This window comes from Vigna umbellata, chromosome 4, assembly GCF_029865625.1.
Source record: "Vigna umbellata cultivar VRB3 chromosome 4, Vumbellata_1.0, whole genome shotgun sequence".
Lineage (NCBI taxonomy): Eukaryota > Viridiplantae > Streptophyta > Magnoliopsida > Fabales > Fabaceae > Vigna > Vigna umbellata.
In genome coordinates, this window is record NC_142168.1 from 7,565,013 (window position 1) to 7,589,227 (window position 24,215).

At 27.7% G+C, this 24,215-nt stretch overlaps 1 protein-coding gene across 1 annotated transcript; it reads right to left on the reverse strand.

Annotated features, from left to right (window-relative positions):
* Positions 1 to 253: 253 nt before the first annotated feature.
* Positions 254 to 3,933, reverse strand: LOC124833932 (1-aminocyclopropane-1-carboxylate synthase-like). The gene is made up of 4 exons (XM_047308511.2): positions 3,661 to 3,933; positions 3,400 to 3,531; positions 3,155 to 3,315; positions 254 to 1,445 (listed from the first exon to the last, which is right to left on the reverse strand). The coding sequence occupies exons 1-4, from the start codon at positions 3,826 to 3,828 to the stop codon at positions 455 to 457; spliced, it is 1,452 nt and encodes a 483-aa protein (XP_047164467.1). The 5' UTR covers positions 3,829 to 3,933; the 3' UTR covers positions 254 to 454.
* Positions 3,934 to 24,215: the final 20,282 nt, after the last annotated feature.

Genomic DNA, 24,215 nt, shown 5'->3' on the forward strand with positions numbered 1-24,215 from the left:
TTGTTGGAAAGGATAGAGTTATCATTTTAGATAAGATTAATTAAACTTTAAGTAAATTATAAGTTTGAAATTGATTATTTTAAATATTTTAAAAGACAATTAAAACACATATTTTATCTTCCTAAAAGAACAGTATCCTAATTGAACAATCGATGTTCAAGGTTCACTAGGCCATTAAAAGGAGAAAACGGTTATTCTCCATGAACTGAACATACCCAGGGGAGAAAAAGTTGCAGAGTGAAGCATATTTTGAAATCATAAATTCATAATTATTACTATAAATAATAACTTGATTGAAGAAATCGTTTGAGTTACCTAACTACATAAGAGTTAGCTGTCCACACATCCAGGACAACGTCACAAACATAAGATTAAATGACATACATAGTAGAGAAAACATTATGTAATTTGACTCTTAACACATACGAATCTTTTAAGGTATATACTGGTCTAACTAAGTGGCTCTGACAAGGGGTGAGTGAGGCATTGGTGAATGAGGTGACATCATGTGAGGTGACATAACACTCTCATCAAACCTTCTCGATGAGAAGCTGAGTCTAAGGTTGCTTTTCCAACGTTTGAGTTCCACTGGTTTCCCTGTCTCTTTGCCAACAAATGCTCTGATTCTCTTGAGTGCAACCTCCACAGTTTCATCATCCATGTTAGCAAAGCACACCCTATACCAACCGGGCTCAGGACAATTGAAAGCTGAACCTGGTGACACATTTAGCTTCACCTCGTTGACGATCACACGCCACAGCATCATTTCACCTTCGAATGTTTTTTCCTTGAGCAAGCTCCTCAAGTTCATCCAGAAGAAAAGCCCTGCATTGCTTGGCAAGCAAGTAATGTTCACCTTTTCAAGGCCCTTTATGAACTGGTTATGCCTTGCACCCAACCTTCTTGCACTCTCTGCCAGAAACCTCTCCACAAACTCGTTATCAGAAAGCATCGCAGCCAGAAGAAACTGTGTCTGAGTTGAAACCAACCCAAAGCTTGACATTTTCCTCCCTTTGTTCACCACTTCATCGTTGTACGAATAAACTATCCCGACTCTCAACCCCGGAATCCCCAAGTCCTTGGACAAACTGTAAACAATGTGAATAAGGTCTTTATTGCAGTGCTCTAACTCTTGTATCACTTCAGCCACACTCACAAAGCAAGGGGCTCTGAACACTGTGGCAGAATATATTTCATCGCACACTAAGTGTATGTTCTTCTCATTGATGAACCCCACGATGCTCTTCAGTGTTTCCTTGTCCATGGTGGTTCCCAAAGGATTTGAAGGGTTTGTTATGATCAACCCTTTCACGTTGATGTTACCATCTTTTGCTCTGCCGTATGCTTCTTCAAGAGCCTCCCTCGTTATGTTGAAGTTGTTGCTGCTGTGACATTCTACGGGAATGAGTTGAGCCTTAGTTCTCCAACACAAGTCTCGGGCAAATCTGCAATAATAAAACACGCGGAATTTACGTCAGATAAATCAAACATGTCCCTCTCGTAATTAACACGTGATGAAACATTCATATATATATATATATATATCGATATATGTTAACTTTGACATTTCTTGTTACAAAATATTATGAATAGGAAGTTATTCAAATTTGTTGACCGATTGCTGTGTTGTGTGGTCTCTTAGGTCAGACAAATTAAAAATGTTTGAATTATTTGACTGCAGATTTTTCCATGGTAAAGGCTAAGAAACATTAATATTGGAGAGACTTTAACTTTACAGACTTGTGAGAATTAATTAATAATATTCTCTGGGTTGATCTAGCTAAGAACCAAGAATTTCTTTTTAAAAAAAATTATTTGACATGACTATCATTTAACCGTAAAATGATCTGAATAAAAACTAATTTTTGTATTTCTAAAATAAAAGCAAGGAGTAGTATTAAATAATAGTAAAAACAACTATGGTGTAGTGTCCTTTTCTTTAAACGAAAAGATGACACTGTATGAAACTGGATTTTGATTATACTTCCATTTGAGACTCATAAATAGTATTATTTTATTTTAAAATTTTGTTTATAGTCATTTTCATTTACTAAATATAATATTTTATAAATTAAAAGAAGAGTCAAGAGAAAAGTCAGGTCTGAAAATATAATTTTGCAATGTATGAGCGGGAGCTAAGGTGGTGGTGGTTTCAAAGTTAAAAAGGCAAATGTCCACTCATCTACATCAAGTCTCTTATTTTGTATTTACATAACACGTGTCGTTGACTACTCACCTGGTACATAGCAGCCTACAAATGTTAACCAGTACATGGCGATCATTAATCTTATTGGAATTTTCTTCAAAAAAATACTTTTTACGATTAATAAATTTAATTAAAATATTTCTTTTCACTTTTATAAAAACATGGTAAAATTTGAACGTGTTAAAGAAAGACTGTTTCACGATGAAGGGTATGTGAAGTTTGTCTTTTAAAATTAGTAAAAGATATTGATAATGACCAATTGTGTGTGAAAACAACTTGCTTATTTAAATCCAACTTTTAACAGGTTGTTTGTATTTTTTAACGCTGGGACACTTGTATTTATTTATTTTTTAAATAGAAAACCTTGACCTAACTCATTGAACCAAATGGCGTACAGTTGGAATGATGTTGTGTATTGTGGTGGTAGGCCAAATATTCATCACATCATTATCATTAGGTCCGATCGACGAAAGAGTGTTTTCTTCACATTTTATAGTTTTTTTAGTCTTAAGCTAAAGGTTAGGGAACTGTGGTGGTAAGATCAATGTGTATTAAGTCATTAAAACCAATACCAATTTATCAGTACAGATTTGATGAATCAAAAAATAAAAGAATGTATTTAAAAATGATGGTGAGTTTATTAAACAGAAAACTACCAGTTCGTAATATAATATTAGGTTACATAGAATGAAACACATTTGATCACGTCTTTGTCCTTTCCTTTAGGACACTAAGATGTAATTGTTGTATCTCGAATGCTCTTTTTTTTATGAACTGAAAACAAGTTTTAAAAAATAGGATAAATATATTAAAACATAAGATTTAATTAACGAAAATAGTTATTACGGGGTTTGTGGTTGCTTAAAGTGTTTTGTCGAGTTTTAACGTTGTGTGAAACAGTGTGATTCATTGAATGAAAACAGAAGTGATGAAAGAGAGGGTACATACGCTGGATAATAAGGATTAGGAACCAGAAAAGCATCTCCAGGATTAGCCAAACAGAACATGACTAGCTCGTTTGCCCCAGTGGCCCCTCCACCCATCACTATACGCTCAGGATCGAATCTCACTCTTCCACCTCTCGCTCTTGACATAAAATTTGCCACAGCCTGCATAAAATATCAAAACAAAACTCATTTCTTATATCATTCTCATATCATGACTATCTTATCAACTCACAGAAATTTTCTTACATTTCTGAATTCTGGCAATCCATGATAGTCCTGAAAGTTTGCAATATATTTGAACCATTTCACTCCTTCGGGTGTGCAAATGGAGGCTTGGGGATTCTTCATTATCCAGTCTTGAATCAGATCCAAGGTCAGCTGCAAAAGTTATCAGAAATTATAATTTCACACACTCATTGAACCAAATTATCAAACCTCATTGTGGATATATAAACTAAGAAACTATGAAGTATATGAAAATATATATATATATATATATATATATACCGGATTTTCTGCAAGACCCAACTGAATAACACCCTGAGGATTTTGTGTGGGGTGAAAAGGGTTTGATTTATAGGCGTTCCAGCCATCAAAATAAGCAGAGTTCTCTCCGTGCTTGTCGTTGGTTGCAATCTCAGACAGAAGTTGGAAACTTTTGTTCCTTAAAGCCATGATGATTCTGGTACGTAGTTTAGTGTTTGTTGGAAGGTTGTGTGGTCACTCTTGCTATTGTAGCAATGGAGCTGCAATTTGCAAAGGTAAGTGTGGTGCAGGGAAAATGGGAGGGACGGGATTATATAGAGTTTATAGGAGAAGCTTGTGGTCAAATTATAGTAGTTTGCGTGTTCCAACCATATGACTCTTGAACGTGGAATTATTATGAAGTGCACCTTGGAGTATGAATAAATGTATTTGCTCACATATACCCTTTTATCATTAACTAAATTTAACTAAAACATATTAGCTTATAAATAACAAGAGTTAAAATAAGATTTATTTTTATAATTTTAATAAACATTAACTAATTAAAAACATATTCCCAAGGTTTTATCGATATTTGTCAAAGAGCATAAGAAGAAAAGTGCTCATTCACTTTTAAACTTCATACTGTAAGACGTACTCAAAAAGCCGAAATTTTTAATTTGGATTTGATTTATTTTTAATTAACGTGAAATTTCCAACACAAAAGGAATAATTATATATGATATTATTTATACATAAATTTGTTGATGAAATTCTCGGTGAGTTTTAGTTTGGAAAACATGTTAAAAAACAATATATGAGGTCTGTGGAGAAGTTTCCTGTGAAGCTACCACGCTTGGTTTCATTCAAAGGAAAGGTAGAAATTGTATACGAGAAATAAGATGAATGTAAGAAAAGTCTAATGCTCTTTTTATACTATAGAGAAAATATATAAAGGAAGTTGAAGAGAAAAAATATTTTTATTTGCCATTAGTAATTATATTTATATATAAATATTATTTTATCTTGTATATCAATAAAAAAAAAATCATGGTTGTTAAAAAACTATTTATCTTTTTCTCCTGTTATGTAAATCATCATTTATTCTCATTTTTTTTCACACATTTATGTTCTCTCTTTCAATATGCTTTGTTTGAAACTATTCCGATGGCAATAAAGGAATGTGTACTGTTTCTGGTTTAACTTATTTCAACTCGGTGAAATCAAACCCTTGCTCACGTACACTATTTCTACTATTGTCGTGTCATAAACATATAAATATAATTTATTTTTCTTATTGTGTGTACGGGTTAAAATTCCCCTTAATACTGTCATAATTGATGTTTATTTGCCATTCAAAAAATATAATCCATATGTAATTCCAAGACTTGACACATCAAAATTTTATTGTTTGTAGAATAATCCAATCTTTGTTAATCGTAAAAAACTTGTAATCAATGCAAAAGTTGGATGAAAAATAAATAAGAAATAATGATTTTTCATAGATATCGTTGTTTATAAATTATTATTATCATCATCTAAAATGTCTTTTTTTTCTTCTTCTGATTTTGTTGGTGGGTATATAACAATACCAAAGAGTGATAGAATTGAATTTGACAAAAGAAACGGAGTTGTAGATATCCTTTTCTTTGATGTGAACAAGGAGAAAGAAAGAAGATGGGACCTAAAAGCATAGAGTCGGTGTTGGAGTGCATACCCTAATTAAAGGGTAAAAATGGAGTAGCATTAGGCATTTCCCGAAAGGAAGTGGCCTTAAATTATGCGACGGCAACATACATTGCAAGGGTGTAAGGGTAGGTCCCCACACTAAAGAGTGAGTGGGAGAATTGGGGAAGGATACTGGAAATGGTAGGTTGCTTAGAAGGGTTTGAAGTCTTCTGTTTGCTGGATATAGTAAGAATGAAGAGTGATGAACACTTCCAAATTTGCTGGGATAAGTAGAGAGTTTTTGGACGTGTATCACACACTGAAGTGATGCTATTGCAACCGATCATGATGGCATGCATGGTTCGAGTTTAGGTAAAAGTGTAATCTCACTCGCTTCAAAGTTTGCATGTGGGGATGAATACCAAGTGAGATCCGCGTCACGATTCATACCTTCTTCATTATCCATCCCTTTGACTCTCAAAACCCTTGAGAACGCATTAATTTTTCCCCCAACCTTCATTTATTTTCATCATTTATGTTCATCAACATCCCTTTTGTAATATTAATCATGTTTCTTAAATAATTAATGTCCTCGTTTTGCTAAAATTAATCTTTCAAAATTAATTATTTGCTTAAACCCTTCTTAAATACGAATGCTACCTCTTGCAACGTTATTTCATATGGTAATATATCATCAAGATAAAGAGACACCGGTGACGATTTGGATTTATATATATTTAAAGAAAAAAGTTTATGGGTGATATATATTATTGTTCTTATCTCTGCTCCATGCTAAAGAAAGAAGGATGATGTCAGGATTTTTCTAGAGCAGCATAGTGGAAAACATTATTCGTTTGTTAAAGAATGTTAATATATTTTCAATATAATTTTTATTAATTATTGGTTAAGAATTTTAGCATAACACGATTTTACAATTTTGGAACAACAGTTTATTTTATAAGTTAAAATTTTGGAAGAACTGATTGACTTTATGGGATTACATTTTATGGGTAAGTATTTATTTTAAAAAAAAATGTAACTATTTTTTCTCTGAAAATCAATTTTGAGAAACCAAAATCATAACCAAACAATGCACATTAACTAAAATCTGATACTTTTGTTGTTGCTGTAAAAATCTTGTTCTATTATCCAAAATATATAGGTTATCAAATATTAATTAAGTAAAAGAACGAGAAAGGTTAAAAATGGAGAATCCTTTTTTCTTTGTCGTTTTGGAGTCACCCATTTGTCTTTCTCTCTTTTCTGCTATTAATTTCTTTTGTAGTAGTAAGTTGAATGGGAGTTGATTAACTGTTGTGTTTGGTTGAAAATTTTAATAGGACAATTAATAATGTAGTAGGTTTAAATTCTTTTACAAATGACTGAAATATGATTAATTAAACATGTTGTGTGAAAACCTTTAAGAATAAATGCATGAATATATCCGTTACCTTAAATGCCCTTCTCTTGAATATTCAGATGAATGGATGTTTGCATATAATTAAGTATAAAACACAATATAGAATGTGAATAAAGTGACTGAAAATTACTTGGTTTTCGCTCAAGACGTGTCTGGCAGATTCAGACACGTACGAAGACTTTTGAAGCTGGGCGTGAATCTTACCATAGTTTCTCTTTGTCATGTTCATAACATGTGAAAAATTCAAACATCAGAGCAGCAAGATTAGTGTAATATTCTATAAAAAATATTTTTTGTATTTTTTCCAAAAAAAAAAAGAATAGTGCTAAATAAATATAAAAATTTTATATGTATCAAAATATCATTTATATATTGTTATTGATTTAGCTCTCAACTTATATTAAAAGTCATTCATAAAAAGAAATCGTAGAACTTCATTCATTATATATATATATATATATATATATATATATATATATATATATATATATATATATATATATATATATATATATATATATAACTTGTTTATTATAAATCAAATTATTAATATTACAATTTCTATCAAGGGATATATTCTGCATCTCCTTCTACTTTCACCTCTGATTGAATGCTTTATATAGATCACAAGGAAGACCAATATTTCTATATATATATTACAATAAAAACTTTAAATTACAAAGTTGGATTTTGATTTTAATAGTTCAATCAATGCGTAAAGATATTCAGACTGTTTCAAATAATGCACTAAAATATTATACATAAAAGATTTCGTATATATTTATACGAAAGAAAATAGACCCAATTAACTTATATATTCTACCACGCAATAATTTTAAATTATTTAGAAATCAACGTTTAAAACAGTTCAAATACTCATTTATTCTTCTATCCACTGATGAACCTTTCAAAGATAAAATTCTGTGACGGAGTTTCACCAAAACTAACTATACATTGAATATATAGTGATAGATCCTATCACTTCACGAACTTAAAATCAATATATAATCAACTATTTAAAGTACCTTTCTTATATTAATTTTTGTAAAATTTAATTTTTAATTTATATTTAAACTTACTTTAACTTGCAAATTAAATAAGTTTATAGTATCTCAAAGATTAGTCTATTTTAAGATTGATATAAAAATAATATTTTGTATAGGAAACATTTAGTTTAGTTTTATTAGTGTTCTTCTATTATTTATGAATTAACGATGTTAAGATTCTGATTTTAACTTTGACATGATAAGAAGAACAAGTGAGAAGAGAGTTGATTGAAAAGTTATGGTGAAACATTAAAAGAAATTTAGAAATACTAATTTCAGTAACAACTCATTTTAAACTTAACAAAACCTTATTTTCCAAAACAAAATTATTATCATGGGCATTTAAAAATGTATTAAAAGACTGTTTGAAGTTGCTGAGGAAAACATGGTAAGAAAGTCAAATACAAAACGCAGTACTTCTAAGATGATGAAGGTGTCACATGTGCAGGTTTAAGAATATAATGCAGAAGAACAGCATTATTATTGTGTCTCATGCCTTTTCTAAAGACTCCTATAGTCAATTGCTCAAGCTGTGATATGCTGACATTTCGCATGGATTTAAACTCAAACACCTTTGAAACTTAAAACAAAGACAATATTGTTATGTTCGATCCAAAACACTTAATCTTCATCATAATCTCTGTTCATATGTGGTGTGTCTCACGTTTATGTAACATGCACACGTGTGCCACATTTTCTTTATCACCTTTCTTATGTCCCCATTATACTTCAAGTCACCATATATAACCTAACTATCGAGAATCAAATGTGCTAGTTATTCTGATTTTAGAATCTATTTCAAATTCTTAATTCACTTTTTTTGGACACATTTTCCTTCTATTCTTTGTCGTGTTTTCCAATATTTCATGATTTCTATACCAACAATAAGATGTGTTTGTTAGAATATAATATATATGAAATATTATGGATGTTGAAACCTTAACATTGGGTAAATTTAATTATAAACTATGCATAACGTAGTATTATATTCATGTATTATTTTATAATTACTACAAGAAAATAAATATTTGACATAATAATGAGTAAAAGTTTATTTGAAGTTATACATATTATATCTATATAGTAACTAATTATTTAAAATTAAAAACCAATTTAGACACTAATTTATTAGAAGCTAAAATCTTGCTAACTGTAAAGTCCATTAAAAATAATAATAATAATAATAAATTAAAAAATATATATATATATTTATATATATATATTTATATATAAAATAAAAAAAATAATAATATGATTGTAAAATGACAAAGAACCTTTCAGAAGTGGAATGGTGAACAAGACACTTTTGGTGGTGAAGTCAAAATATTATTTTTTATAAAATAGTATTTTTAATAAAATATTAAAAAAATAATAAATAAATAAAAAGACAAAACTACTTTCAGAAGTGGAGTTAAGGGGGAACAACTTTCTGTAATGGGATTTAAATATTATTTATAATAAAATATTATTTAAAAAAAAAACCTAAATAGTGCCAAATCTTAGCCTATAAATAGCAAGCATGAGGAAGGCTGAAACTTGCACCCAAAATTGAGAAAAATTTTGAGAGAAGAGAGTTGGAGGAAATTCTAGTTGCAAAGGGGAAATTCTGGAAGTTTTTGGGGAACAACTTCTAAGCAGGATATTAAGTCTGGAATAGAGGTAAGGGGAGCTAACCTTGAGTATTTCGTTTTGTATTATCTTGAGTCTTGAATATGCAATATTTTGCTTTTGTCTGATCTTAAATCTTGAATATGGAATAATTTGTTTCTGTATGATCTTGAATTTCGAATAAGAACATGCTTCTGTGCCGAGATCCAAGTTTGATAGTTGTAAAACGTGATACTGATTCTGCTATACTAATTGTACGTTATTATTACTCAGAACATTTAGTTGTTTCTTTTTCATTTTTAGAAGGATGAGAAGTTGTCTAACCGGCTCTGCCAGATTCAACTTCTTGTATTCCCCGTACCTTTTATTGTTTTTCTTATTTATTTATATTGTATTTTTGGAAGGATGAGAAGTTGTCTAACCAGCTCTGCCAGATTCAACTTCTTGTTTCCCGAGAACTTTTATTGTTTTATCTATTTTCATTGCATCTTTTTGGAAGGACGAGAAGTTGTTTAACCGGCTCTGCTAGATTCAACTTCTTGTTTCTCCAGAACTTTTACTGTTCTATTTAATTTTTATTGCATCTTCCTGGAAGGATGAAAAGTTGTCTAACCGGCTTTGCCAAATTCAACTTCTTGTTTCCCCAAGAATTTGTATATATTAAGATTATTTTAATGATTGTCAAACATTTGATTCTTCTCCGGTGACCATTTATAGTAATATTTTATTATTGTTAATTTGTTTGTAATATATTTATCTTGTATGATTTCTGTGATGAATGTATTTTATGATGTTGATATGAAATTATGCATCTGAACATGATATGAGTATTATGGGGAGATTTTGTAATGGTATAATATGAGTTGAGGAATATGAGCATGATATGAGTCTCATGGAGAGATTCTGTAATGATATGGTATTAGTGTATATGTTGATGTTGAGGGTCCTGTTGTTGGAGGTTATCCTGATACTCTAATAATCATCCAATCTCAAGTAGAGAAGGATGAATTATGTGGTGAGAGGGACAGGAGGTCCTGGTCTATGTGTCGGTTTTGGACATAGTGTTGAGGACTAACCTTGTGGATGGTATAAAATATTTTGGAAGTGTATTTGTAAGAATAAGTAGAAGTCATCACAAGTGCATAACCTCCTGTGACTGCTCATCAACGTATCATCCGGATGAGTGTCTATTGGGTGTTGTGGGATAAGTGTCTATTGGGTGTTGTGGGATGAGTGTCTATTGGGTGTTGTGGGATGAATGTCTATTGAATATTGTGGGATAAGTGTCTATTAGGGATTGTGGTATGATGGGATGAGTGTCTATGGTGCGATTGTTGTATGATAGTATGTGGGTGTATGACATAATTATTATATGATGTTTGTTAAGTGTATTAATGTAATTATGCATGTTTTACAAATGATTTGTGTAATGTTAGCTCACCCCTACTTGTTTGTGTTTGTGTTTGTGCGATGATCGTATAATTCGTTATACGGGAGCAGATGAAGGAATATCGTTCGATTCAGTGCCAATAAAGGAAGAGATAGAAGAATAAATTAGAAGAGTTCGAGTTGTATTTATGAGTTTTTAGTTGAAATATGAGTTTAAAACATATTATATATATATATATATATATATATATATATATATATATATATATATATATATATATATATATATATATATATACACACACACACATAGGTATCTTGTATGAAGTTCTTTATATTCATTATGAGTGGTGGTGTAATGCTACAATATATCAATATGAATTATGAAGTGTAAAGTATATATATTACCGTGTAACCGAACATAGAAATGTTACAATATTTATAAAATCTATTAAATGTCGAGTATGAAATTATGGGATATTACACTAACTAGTATTAGAGATTTAGATTCTAATTCACAAACTAATTATAATTTCATATTCATAATAAAAATTACTTTATATAGTAATAATTTTAGTTTAGAAATAGGTAACTAAATTAGTTATTATAGTAACTAATTATTTTTTTCTCTAAAATTAGTTATTATTTAATAATTTTCTTATAGTGAAATTCTATAAGGTCTCTGTCTTTAGCAAAATAAAATAAAAGTTAAACTAAAATAAAAAAAAGTGTGAATGATATATAAATGAAGAAAACATGTCTGAACATAGAAGATAAGTACAAATAAAGAAAATTAATACAAATAAAGAAGATAAGTGAATAAAGGAGATGAAAAAATGCATATTAGTAATAAAAATAGATGTGAAAAATATCGGTTAATAGTTGTGGTAGCTAAAAGTTACCTCACGTCCTCTTGTAAATGAGAAAATTTATCATTTAAATATTAATGCTTAGTTTAAAAATAATATAAGATTTGTATTATTGTAATGTTTACCTCAATAAATATTAAAAATATATTACATTAGCATCATACTAAAATAAATAATAAGATATATAAATAAAATTAAAATGAGCTAACTTAAACAAATAAAAATATTTAAAATAAAATAAGATTCGTGTTAACTAGGTTCACATTAACATTATTTATTTTTAATTAAAAGTAGTTAAACTCACGTTGACTAGTAATAACATAAATATTTATTTTATTAAAAAATTAAAAACAGTTAACATTGTCTTATAATTTATTAAACCAACTTTGTTAAATCTAATATTACCTAAACTTACCTAATTCATCATTAACACAAATATCTATTTATTAAATAAGGCTAATTACCATCAACTTAATGGATCATATCAAATGCTAAATTGTTTAAAATAAATTTATAGTTTTTATTTATTTTTTAAAATTAATCTTTTATATTTTTGTATCACTTAAGTTAATTCTAACGGTGATTTAGCCTATATTAATATTTATAACCGTTAAATATGATTTTAGCTCTTGAATTTTATTACGAAACTAAAATTTATCCTTAAAAAATCATATTAAATTTAAAAAATAATGCATATAGTTATTCTAATTCAATTATATTAATTTTTTTAACATGTTAATGTTTTAAATATTCACACAGTTTGACGTATTATAACTCTAATATAAGTATTAAAAACTTTTTAACAATTAAAAAAATAACACAATTAAATTAAAATAATTATATCTATTTATTTTTAAATTTGAAAAACCATAATATTTCAGTTAATAATAAATTCCAATTTTACATCCAAAAACTAAGAACATATTTAATTTTAGTTATGAACTAATTTAAGATCGAAATTAAAATGCTTTTACATTCTTAAATCCTTCCTAACATTCAATTATAAACTGTATAACAATCTCATATTCACATGTTTACAAAATTATTACAATAATTTTCATTAACAAAATCGTTATAATAATTTTGTAATTTTCCTTTCAACTTTATTTTTATGTATTGATTTTTTGCATTGTCATTAATAGAATTTATACCACTTTTACTTGTGATAAATCCATTAATATATTTTATATTTTTCTATCTTTATTTAAAAACTTCTTTTATGTAAATTTAAAATATTTTTATATTTTCAGTAACAGTCATCTGTTACTGGCCCTATAATATGGTCGGTGACAGCTACTGTGCATGCATGTCAGAAAGTTTGGACCATACAAACATAGCATGTGAAACTAGGGTTTTCTTTCAAACTCTGTAATGTACTTTTAAATTACTAAAACGGATAACTTTAAAAAATTTATAAAACAAAAACAAATTGTGGTTGGAAACACTTTATTGTTATAAACTTCCCAATTTTCTCTTTAAAGTAAAGCAAAATTCTCCTTAAAAAGAAAACTGTAGTACACGTTTATTAAGAACAATTAATTATATTTTTATTTTTTAATGTGAAATTAAAATTTATTTATATTTTAAACTTTAATATATTTTGATTTTATATTTTAAAAATAAATAAATATAATTATTTTAAATTAATAATATTTGTACGTAACTGTCTAGTCAGAGAGTAAGACACACGAACCATTCCAAATCTTATAGCAAAGCTCTAATCAAGTTTATTGGTAAGTTTTACTCATTAGGTATTAAGTATTTATTACAACTTAATTAATCATAAACTTATATCGAAATTAAGTATGAGGTAAAGAAATATTGCATTTATTGTAAATTTAAGATTTTAAAGTAAATCTCGATCGGTTACATCGTTTACTTTAGTGTGTAAAGTTAACCAGAAAAAAATGTAAAAAAGTATTTAATAGTAATTCTTGATCTTATACCCAAAACAATATTAATTTTTTAAATTTAATAAACTATGTTTTAGATTGATATTTAAATTAGAATGTATTAAACAATGTTAATAACTCAAATATTAACTTGAAACATAATTTATATAAAAAAATTAACACAATTTATTTAATAAGTTTGAAAATTAAAGTTTATCCAAATTTGAAAAATAAACAAATTTTAAAAGATTAAAAATATAATTAACGTTCAGAAAAATAATGTTTGAAACACAGTTTTAATAAAGTACATAACATTTTAAAAATAAATTAAAGCCATGCTTAAATACATGCTTTCAGCAATTATTTTTAAAAAATATTATTCTATCATATTTACAAAAATAAAAAATCATGTTATTCAAATGAGTATATTAAAATTTTAGTAAAAGAAAATACGATTACAATTTTATTATTTTTATAGACTAAAGTCATACTTCTATTTACGATTTTAATTTTAATGTATCAATAACAAACATTATTATTTATATTATTCTTTGTTATTTTTATGTACCAATAATAGAATACGATTTAATATTTTACATTAATAGTAATTACTAATAATAATTTAAAAAAAACTATCAGCATTATTTTTATTGTTACTATAAGCTACATTATGATAATTATTTTTGTAATTATAAATAGGAATTCAGTTAATTGAAAAAGAAAAAATAAATTAATAAAATTATGTTCTAAAATCGAATGTGATTTGTTTAACATGTAATTTAGTGTAATCGTGCTTTATTTTATTTTTTTGCTTAAATTATAAATATGTTCAAAAAAATATAATAGTGTTTTTTTTATGAATTTAGTAATTTAAAAAAAAAACTACAATCAGTTTGATGGTGTTAAAGATGTAAATTGCAATATTTTAGGGGGGAAAACGAAATTAGCAACAAAATATGTCAAAATAAAGGATAAAGAAACCGTTGGGAGTAGTAATTAATATTTATTGTATTTATATAGCTTTGAAAAATAAATTTCACAACTATCCAAGATGTATTTGATTATATCAATCCTTCTTTTCGAAGTAAAATTACATACACAATCTCTTCATTTATTTCATATAAATTAGTATGTATTATATTTTAGAGTTGGAAAAACGGGTAACCCCGTCCGATCTGACCGACCCATCACGGGTTGGCCACTTAATGAGTCAACCCAACCCGACTCATTTATTAGCGAGCCGAAAAACTTCGAACCCGACCCCACCCACCACAGGTTGGTAGGTTAAACATCACTTAATTAACTTTTTTTTCACCATCTTCTTCTCAGATTCTTAACATGTTACTTTGATCGATCAAATTGAAACAGTAATAATTGGACCAATTGATATAAAAGAAAATGAAACAAAAGAAATATATTGTTATATTATAAGCTATCAAACATAAAATTTTTCCAATTTAGTTTAATGAGACATACACAACCGTTTGACCAAGAAACTACATATAGTTGTTAACAAAAATATATAGCACAATATAAAACTATCATGCTTGTAGATAGGTCTAAAAACAAGATAAAACAAATGATATCTATTAAATTGGAGTCCTGAGTGGATAAATTCACATGTATTATGCTCTCTTGAAGCATATTCTTTTCTATCTTCGTCTATTGTTAAGTAAAGGTTGTGCATTTTGAATAATTAATTTAATTAATTTGATTTCAATTAAAAAAATAAGATTTGAATAATTAATTTAATTTAATTAAAAAAGTAGGTGGGTTGGTGAGCCAACCCAACCCACCACGGGTTCAACCCGTGTGAGCCGGGTTCTTAGTGAGCCGAGTCAAAATTGACTCGTATAAAAAAATTTACATTTTTTTCCAACCCAACCCGGCTCAAACCCATGATGAGTCAGGTTGACTCACGGGTTTCAATTCATTTTGACGACACTATTATATCTACATTACTCTTGAAGATAAAACATAAACAAGAATCCTATAATAATGTGTGTAAATTTGACTATATTTTTGTTACACATGTTTTTTTTCTTGATATTCATTTAATATAAAATTTGTTTTTTATCTCCCATCTTTATGGAATAACAAGTATCCATATTTACATATGCATTTTTAAAACTATTAATTCAATAATTATTTTTAAAAAAATTAAAAGAAATATGAAATTCTGAAAAGTTCAATAGTAAAATTATACAAAGTTTTTTCTCTTCAAAGTCATGTGATAATAAAAAATTATAATGGCATAAAACTTAAAATAAAGTATTAATTTTTTAATAATTTGAAATAAAATAATATAAAAATAAGAAAATATATAGTTGTCTTTATTTTTATATTTAACTTAAAAATTCAAGTATTACTTATATTTATAATGAGTGAATCTCATAATGGACTCATAAAGAAAAGAGAAAAAACGTATGTAGATAGATAATAAATATTTAATGCAACTGCACTTAAATATTAAATAATATTTTTTAAGTTGTGTATAAAATAAAATACAATAAATATTTATTTAGTAGTGGTTGAATTGGTGGATATTAAATATTTACACTTAAATACCAAATAACCATTTTTTTAAGTTGCATATGCACAATACAAAGAACATTCTGTTAGATGATATTAATATACTATTAATAGTCTGCTCTTAAAAAGTCAAAAGATAAAAAAGAAAATTATCTTGAGTTTTACAGTTTGCTTTCTACTCTTCGAAATTCGATAACCATTTTTTCTCTGTTTCTTCCTTCTCTGTTTTGTTTCTTAGCCTTTCATTGCAAACAAATGAATTAGTAGGTGCACGTATAAACATAATCTGTATTTGAAAAGCAAGATTTTGAGATGACGTGTCATTCGTATATCAGTATATTAATTGCAGATGTGCAAGGTTAAAATATAAAATTGGGTGGTTAGGTAAAGGTTGTCAAGAAAATTTCATATTGGAAAACCAGTGTTTAACAACATCTTTTCTAATTTTGGCTCTCTTCTTTCTTCTTTAACTTATCTTATTTGCAGAAACTATATCTTATTATAATATTAACTTGTTGAATTAAACAAAATTAAAACAACAAGTTTCTACAATAAAGATGTTCATTGAAAATTTCATATAAATTAGATCAACTTCGTCTACGATTACACTTTGGACGAGTAATGATATATAAAAACAATGATTAAAAAGAATGATCATCACTAATATACTCATGTTTAAAATAAAGATATTTTAATATGAAAAAACTTATATTGAGAGAGATGATTAAAAATTTAAGTTTAAAATTTTGAATAAAATAAAATAAAAATTTAATATTCTTTCACCAAAATCCTATGTTGGTACGAAAATTATAATGAAAAGTATGAAAGCGCACTTTTAATTAAAAACTATTTTTGTGATTGTAACTATGTTTTAATAAAGTCAAAAAAAGATAAAGGAAGTATAGCATGAGAATGTTTTTGACTCGCAATCAATGGGCGAGACCACAGAATTTAATTATTATTTATTATTATTATTACATCTTTGACATTCTGAGGACCCGAAATTGCAAAAACGAAAGTTCCCGAGGATGCTTTTTCCAGAAAGACAATATCAAATTTTATTCTGTTTTCTAGGTAGTTAAAGGAGTTGAAGCCACGTGGAACCAAAACATCCACATTAATTTATAAGAAATATATATATATATATATTAAATTAAATAAAGAAAACCACAATGCTAATATTTTTTTTCTAAAATTAGATCTCCTATTTTCTTAATCCTTAGTGTTGAATAAAAAAATGTTAATTATATGTTATTTAGTGATAGAAAGTTGGCATTAATGTGTAGTATTTGGTTAAAAGTTGAACACTGGTCATTTGACACACGCAGACACGTATAGAATATAGACTTTGGGTGTGATAATTTCAATTCAACTATGAATACAAAAATAGGAGCCTGGAGCCATAAAAGAAGTCCAAAAAGTGTGTCATCAAATCCAAAGTTGATTTGACATGATTTATGTAATTGAAAGTTGGATGAAAGCCTCCACAAAATCTAATATTGTTCACACTGCCTTATCCGTTCACCATGCTCTGTTTCTAATATTATGATTCTGATTTTCTCTGCAAATTATATTTACGAATGAAATTAATTAAAATCCTTAAATGTGTTAAAATATTTTCAGAATTACAATCAAATTTTGTCCCATCAGTATTTCTATTCTTATATTACATATATTTTTTTAAAACTTTAAGTAATTATTTTTCTATGAGTTTTTTATATTTTCCTTTGAAGAATATTTCCTGATTGTGATACCTTCAGCGTAAGGTTCACTTCCGCTTAGTGGAGTGGTCTAAGCCTTCGCAACATATGACTTGTTTTCTATTAGTTACTAATCTTATTATGTATCCATACCTATTATGAATAATTAAAGTCAATATTTTACTTAAGCTGAGTTCTTATGAATATATATACATATCCAATCACTATTTAAATAATCTTTTTAATAATAATTAAAAATTGATTTTAAAAGTAGTTTTATACTGATTTTTGTTTCAATAGTAGTTATAAATTCTTTTAAAGAAGGAAGATTAAAATAAAATCGTTGTTGAAAAAAAAAATTCATTAAAGAAAAATATGAGTAATATCAAGTGATATCACAACAATATTGGTAACAACTACTATGATGATAGATATAACAAAGAGCTCCACATTGGTAGGGGTTGTAGCAGTGATTGCAACATGGTATGACATTGTAAGCAATACTATTATAAAAAAACAAACATTAACAACGGTTAAATATAGTAAAAACGTTAAAAATTATTGATAATTTTTTTTGATGAATTTTCATCGGACTAAAATTCGTTAGTAATATTTACTTGGTAAATTTCGTCGGTAATTATCAAAGAAAACATATGTCGATAAATTTCAACGTTAAATATCGTGATTTAGTTCACCTTCTTTTTTCTCTCTCATTTTTTTTTAGTTTTTATTTGTGCATAGTGATTGAGTTCTAGTTTTTATTCTAAGCCCACATGAAATCAAATTTGCCAAGTCATTGTGATTCTTTCTCATGCAGGTTTTGCAGTGTGTGAACTGGTTGTAATGATGGAGGTGTAAGTGGATGTTGTTCAAATGGTGGATCTACATTTGTGTTAGTAGCGTGATTTCGAGGTCCAACGAATTCGTGATGAATTCTATTTGCGTTACGTTGACTGAATGATTGTGTGATGGAAGCTCTCCTATAAGTGTGTGGTGTGTGATGTAACCGCGTTTTGGGTTGCTCACGTGCTGTCATTAAAACTGTTAGCATCTAGTTGAGCTTCACTATATTGTTGTTGGTGGTTGGAGGTGTTATGGGTTGTGGTCGTGATAGGAGATTCAACAAGACTCATAGTAGGAGCATGTGCCATAGTTATTAAATACAGTGGTCTATTAAAGAAAATGAAGTATTTGTTGACATTGAAAGCAATATTGAATGAAATATTTACAACTCTTTGTTATCAGTGTATCCTTTAATGAATTTGTTAACAATAAGTTATGGAATTATCAACGAATTTAGTAACAGATTTACCAATAAATGATTCTATCAGTAATATATATTTTATCTATCTATAAACTTATCGACAGAAAAATTTATCAATAAATAAAATATGTATTATCGACGAATGTATCAATGAAGTTTTTCATTGATAAATCCATGAATAATAAAAATTTTAAAATTTGTTAATAAAATCGGTTGATAATTCAAATTTATTGATGAATTTATTTTCGTCAGTAATTCTATGAATTTTTGTAATGTACAAATTATACAACAAAGACAAGACAAAGTAGTAAACAATAAAAATAACTAGAGAAAATAAGCGTCACAAGTTTTAGTGACAAAAGGAAAGAAAATGAAAATAAAATGAAGAATGACAAAATCTTATTTATTTAGAAGTTTTAAAAAAAAAACAAGGAAAATTACAATTATGCAAAAAAAAATGTTTTTTTTTTCAAAATTTTGACTTCTAACAACAATTTTATAAGTAGTCGTCATTGTTTCTTAGCATTTTTTACTTTTTAACCATGCTTTATTTTCAAAAGAGCTGTCTTTATTTATAAAATTGTAATTGCATATTTTTTTCATATAATGATTCTAAAACTGTCATTAAAATTAATTGTGAAAAATAATTTGAAATTCACACATAAATATAAATATTAACATGCAAATATTTATATATAATATATGATAAATAACAAACAAATATTTATATATAATATATGATAAAACAATAATTGATTTATTATTCGTAGCCAACGTCTTAAAATAAATAATAAGATTACTATTCAATTATTAAGTAACATATAAACATCTATAAAAAGGTACGTTTTTAAGTATATTTATAACGTAAAAAAAGTATTATTAAATTAATGAAATACTTTAGTTTAAGATAATTTGGTGAGTATCTACCGACAATATCTATTCAAATTGGATAGGATAAGTCAGCATCTTGAAGGTCAAACAATTTAGCAAAGAGATACACATAAACACATCATATTTGATCACTAATGGGATTCTAGCAATGTCTTAGTATAAAACGAAAACATGAGAGAGTGAAAGTGTGACCAACTTTGTCAGAATCGGATGGCGTTGTTGCTCGCGTAGTTAGACACATAAGGAAGTAGCCACAACGCGTACAATACATATCACTTCCTTCCAAAACGTTATTTCATAGTCACTTCAAGAGACACATGGAGATGGAGACATCATAACTGAGCACAACAAATAGACCACATGCTACAATGTACTTTTGTTTTGGGTTGGTTGGTTTAGTTAGCAACCATCAAACGTAAGAGCCAAAAATGGTCAACGAGAGAGGGTTTGTTTCTTAAGTTAAGTAAAACCTTCCAAAGTTTCTTCTTTACGTTTTTTCCAATATTTTTTTTACATATTTTAATTTTAAATTAAATTTAAATATATTTATCTTCTTTTTTTTAATGAAAATTATAATTAGTTTCTTATTGAAAATATGTTATAATTTAGTTTTCAACTATAAAATATGTAAATTTAATTATTTTAACCAAATTTTGATATATAATTATTTGAATTGTTTATTTTTTTTAATATTTTATGAAAAATACATTTAAAATCTTAAATAAATTTAACAATAAAAAATTAAATTCACGTTCTTCTTGAGAAACTAAATTAATCCAAAATTTTAAAGATAAACTAATTCTAATTTTTTGAAAAAAATACATTTAAGTCTTAAATAATTTAAAAATGAAAAATTATTTGAAATTTAATTTATCGCAGTTTCGATAAAAAGAATTTATAAGAAATAATTTGTGTAGATTTGATGTTGGTGGAATAAAAGAAATAAAAGATTGAAATGGGTTGAGTGGTGTCTTGGGCCTGTCTGCGCTGAGCTTCTTTGTGACTGCCTTCAACGTTTCCTCACTAACACGTGGGCAGCCGCAGACGCACGTCGCTGTTACTCTCTCTTTTCTTCATTGTTGCCAAATTAATAGTCACGTGCCTTATTTATCATATTCATCTTCAGTCTTATTAGAACATTCTATAGTTATATCCTTAGGGTAGCACTAACAATATACTGTTTTTATTTTTCTATTATACTAAATTCATTAACTAATAGTATTGTACGAGAAAAAAAAAGTATGTATATAAAAATATATATTACTATAATTTCTTATCGACTTTGTCGTACTTAAGTTTGACTCTGTCTTTGCCTTTTCAAATATGATTACCTTAAAATTGGTGAATAAATTATAAAAATAATTAAACAAAACATGTGCAAGAATTGACACTGAGAAATACAAGATAGTGTTCCTTATTTTTCTTTTGTTTCGTAGAATGGAGTAGTTGAACATTCTTTTTCTCCAAATTTAAAATCCTAATAAAGTGTTTGTCTCTTTAATCGAGTAATTGTTTCTTAACTGTCTCGTAAGCGATTACGCACATTTAATTAGTTAATTAATTAACTAATTATAAAGTGATTTCTGTTTGAAATAACTAGTGAAGGAGTATGACTTAAACTCTAATTTCAACCAAACTTTATCTAGTCAGAAATTATAATTCTAATCGAGATATCCATCAGTTAGGAATGTTGATTAATCAATCTAACCCAATGCAAATTATGGTAATAGAATTACACAAAAAAAAAGATAACCGAATAATTATAGGAAGTTTCCTATGTTAATGTTACATGTTAAGTTGTGGCAATGAGTGAATGAACTTGAGTTCATAAGTCAAAAATTAACTTTTAAATTAATAAAAGTTGTGTCTCGTATTTTTTTTGCTCTTTGTATGGGGTGCAGGAAGAAAAACCTTAAGTATTTGGGTCAGCATCAAACTGATCCAGCTTGCAACATTTTTTGGGCTGAGAAAAAGGCCTAAATTGAAACATGCTAAGCCAAGTTACTGTACAAACCGAAGTAGGGTCTCGCTATTCCCGCCCATTTTCCTATACTTTTTTTTTTTCAAACTAGAGTTAAAACATACTCTGCACCTCTTTCATTTCCTACACCCCCTTTCCCTTGTTCATTTTTCAAATCCCTTTTTTCCCTTCACAAACAGGAGAGCTTAGTCTTCAGGGACGGATCCACTAAGGCCTTTGGGAGCCCCCTAGCTTTTTTGTAATTTTAATTTTTAATATTGCTATAATTTAGATATTTATTTAAATTTGTGAGTTCGGTTACGAAAATAATATCACAATTTTTATATATGTTATTTATTTATTTTTAAATTATTCTCCCTTTATAATATTTATAAAGATATTATCATTTTTTTTCTTTTTTATATTATATTTTTATATTATTTATTGTGGAAATTATTTCGTCATTCTCTCCTATACTTAGATAAAATGTAAAAAAAAAAAATTCATAATAATAATAATAATAATAATAATAATAATGTGGTTTCATTATAAAGGCTATAAATTATTGTATATGTAATAAACTAACAAGAGAAATGAGTATTATGTAAGTAAAATATTTTCTAACGATCAAATCAGTTTTCATAAGTATGAAAAAGTCAAAATGGTAATTAATATAAAAAAGTAAGTACAAACCTCAATTACTGTTATATTTATATCATCATGTAATACTTATGGGCTCTTATTGGTATGAGCCCAATAAGTTAATGAATCATATATCTTGAATAAGTTGATGATTGGTCAAATTTTTTTAAGTTACATAGCAAGTGGTACATCAACATATGTGATAGCTTGATATATACTCGGTTAGATCGCTTAGTAGGTGGTTCACTAATATCTTCGATATTGGACATATGATAATGATAGAAGGCATGCAATAATTAGATGACATCCAGTTCTGGCGAGTAACACATAGTCTTCGACAAGAGGCACACTGTCATCAACAAGTAATGCTTATTCTTTAATAGGGAAGACTCAACCTTTGACAGGCGGCGCATAACCTTCAACTGGTAGCTCTTGATCCTTGGTAGATAATACTCGGCCTTTGACATGTAACACTTAACTTTGGTAGGTAGTAATCGACTTTCAACGTGTAACTCTTAACTTTTGGTAAGTCATAATTGGTCTTTGGTAAGTAGTTCTTAACACTAGTACAAAAACAACATACAATGTCGAATATTTTGGGCCGTTCACGTCGAATTCGAGAACGACTTTGATTTTAAATTCAACGTTAAATTTAACGTTGAACTTTATCAATAAACGACATTAATCAATTTTTTTATTTTTTTTAATTAATTAATTTCAGTTTTTGGTATTTTGTAAAGCATGAATTATGAACGTGTAATATAATATCAACAACAAACAATAATAACAAACAACAAACAAGTTCAATCAAACAACAACAACAAACAAGTTCAACCAAACAACAACAACAAAAAAGTTCAACCAAACAACAACAACAAACAAGTTCAACCAAACAACAACAACAAACAAGTTCAACAAAAAAATAACAACAAACAAGTTTAACAAATAAGTTCTTCAAAACGAAAATGAAAATGAAAACTAACCTTGGTTCATCGGAATAAAGTGGTTCCATAAGTGAGAGAGAAAGCAGAATGCGCATATGAAGGACAAGAACACGAAAATAATCGATCAAAACAAACGAAAATCATACCTAAAGTAGTAAATTAACATGCATTTGTATCAAATGAAAGAAAGATTATATGTGATGGTCGTCAAACTTCGTTCGAGAAAAGTTTGAGCAGAGAAGAGAGTTTCGCGTGCTAAGATAAAGTGAATGAATTTTCAATCTCCCGCTCAAATTTTTATTGAATTCACTAACCTTTTGACGTCTAACGCTCGGGCATTCGACGTTTTATATCCTTTTACGTCGAAATACAATTCTAAACGACGTTTAATAATTGCATTTATTTACAAAAATGTCACCGGTCATTTTTAACGTTGACTATTCGGTGGTTGGACATTGAACGCATGACGTTATACACTGTTTTTATACTAGTGTAACTTTAATAGGTGGTAGTATTCGGTCTTCAACATGTAGGATCTGACCTTCGATAAGCAACACCCACAATGTATTTTGTATTAACTTGTCCTAGATGATATCAACGTTTATAAAACCGAAAAACACCTGGCTATTGTACAAATATATAGACTTAAAAATATTATATAAACGAGTTATCAACTTGATGTTTAAACGACACGAGTAAATATTCTTTCTTTTTACCCCTATTCTTCGTTTATTATTTTTGTTTTTCTTTCTTGTCTTTTGTTCCCATTATC

Coding starts and splice junctions, on each gene's coding strand:
- LOC124833932 (XM_047308511.2), bottom strand. CDS start 3,828: ATGGCTTTAAGGAACAAAAGTTTCCAACTTCTGTCTGAGATTGCAACC. Junction 3,532..3,660: donor TGGGTCTTGCAGAAAATCCG/GTATATATATAT, acceptor TAACTTTTGCAG/CTGACCTTGGATCTGATTCA. Junction 3,316..3,399: donor GATTGCCAGAATTCAGAAAT/GTAAGAAAATTT, acceptor TATTTTATGCAG/GCTGTGGCAAATTTTATGTC.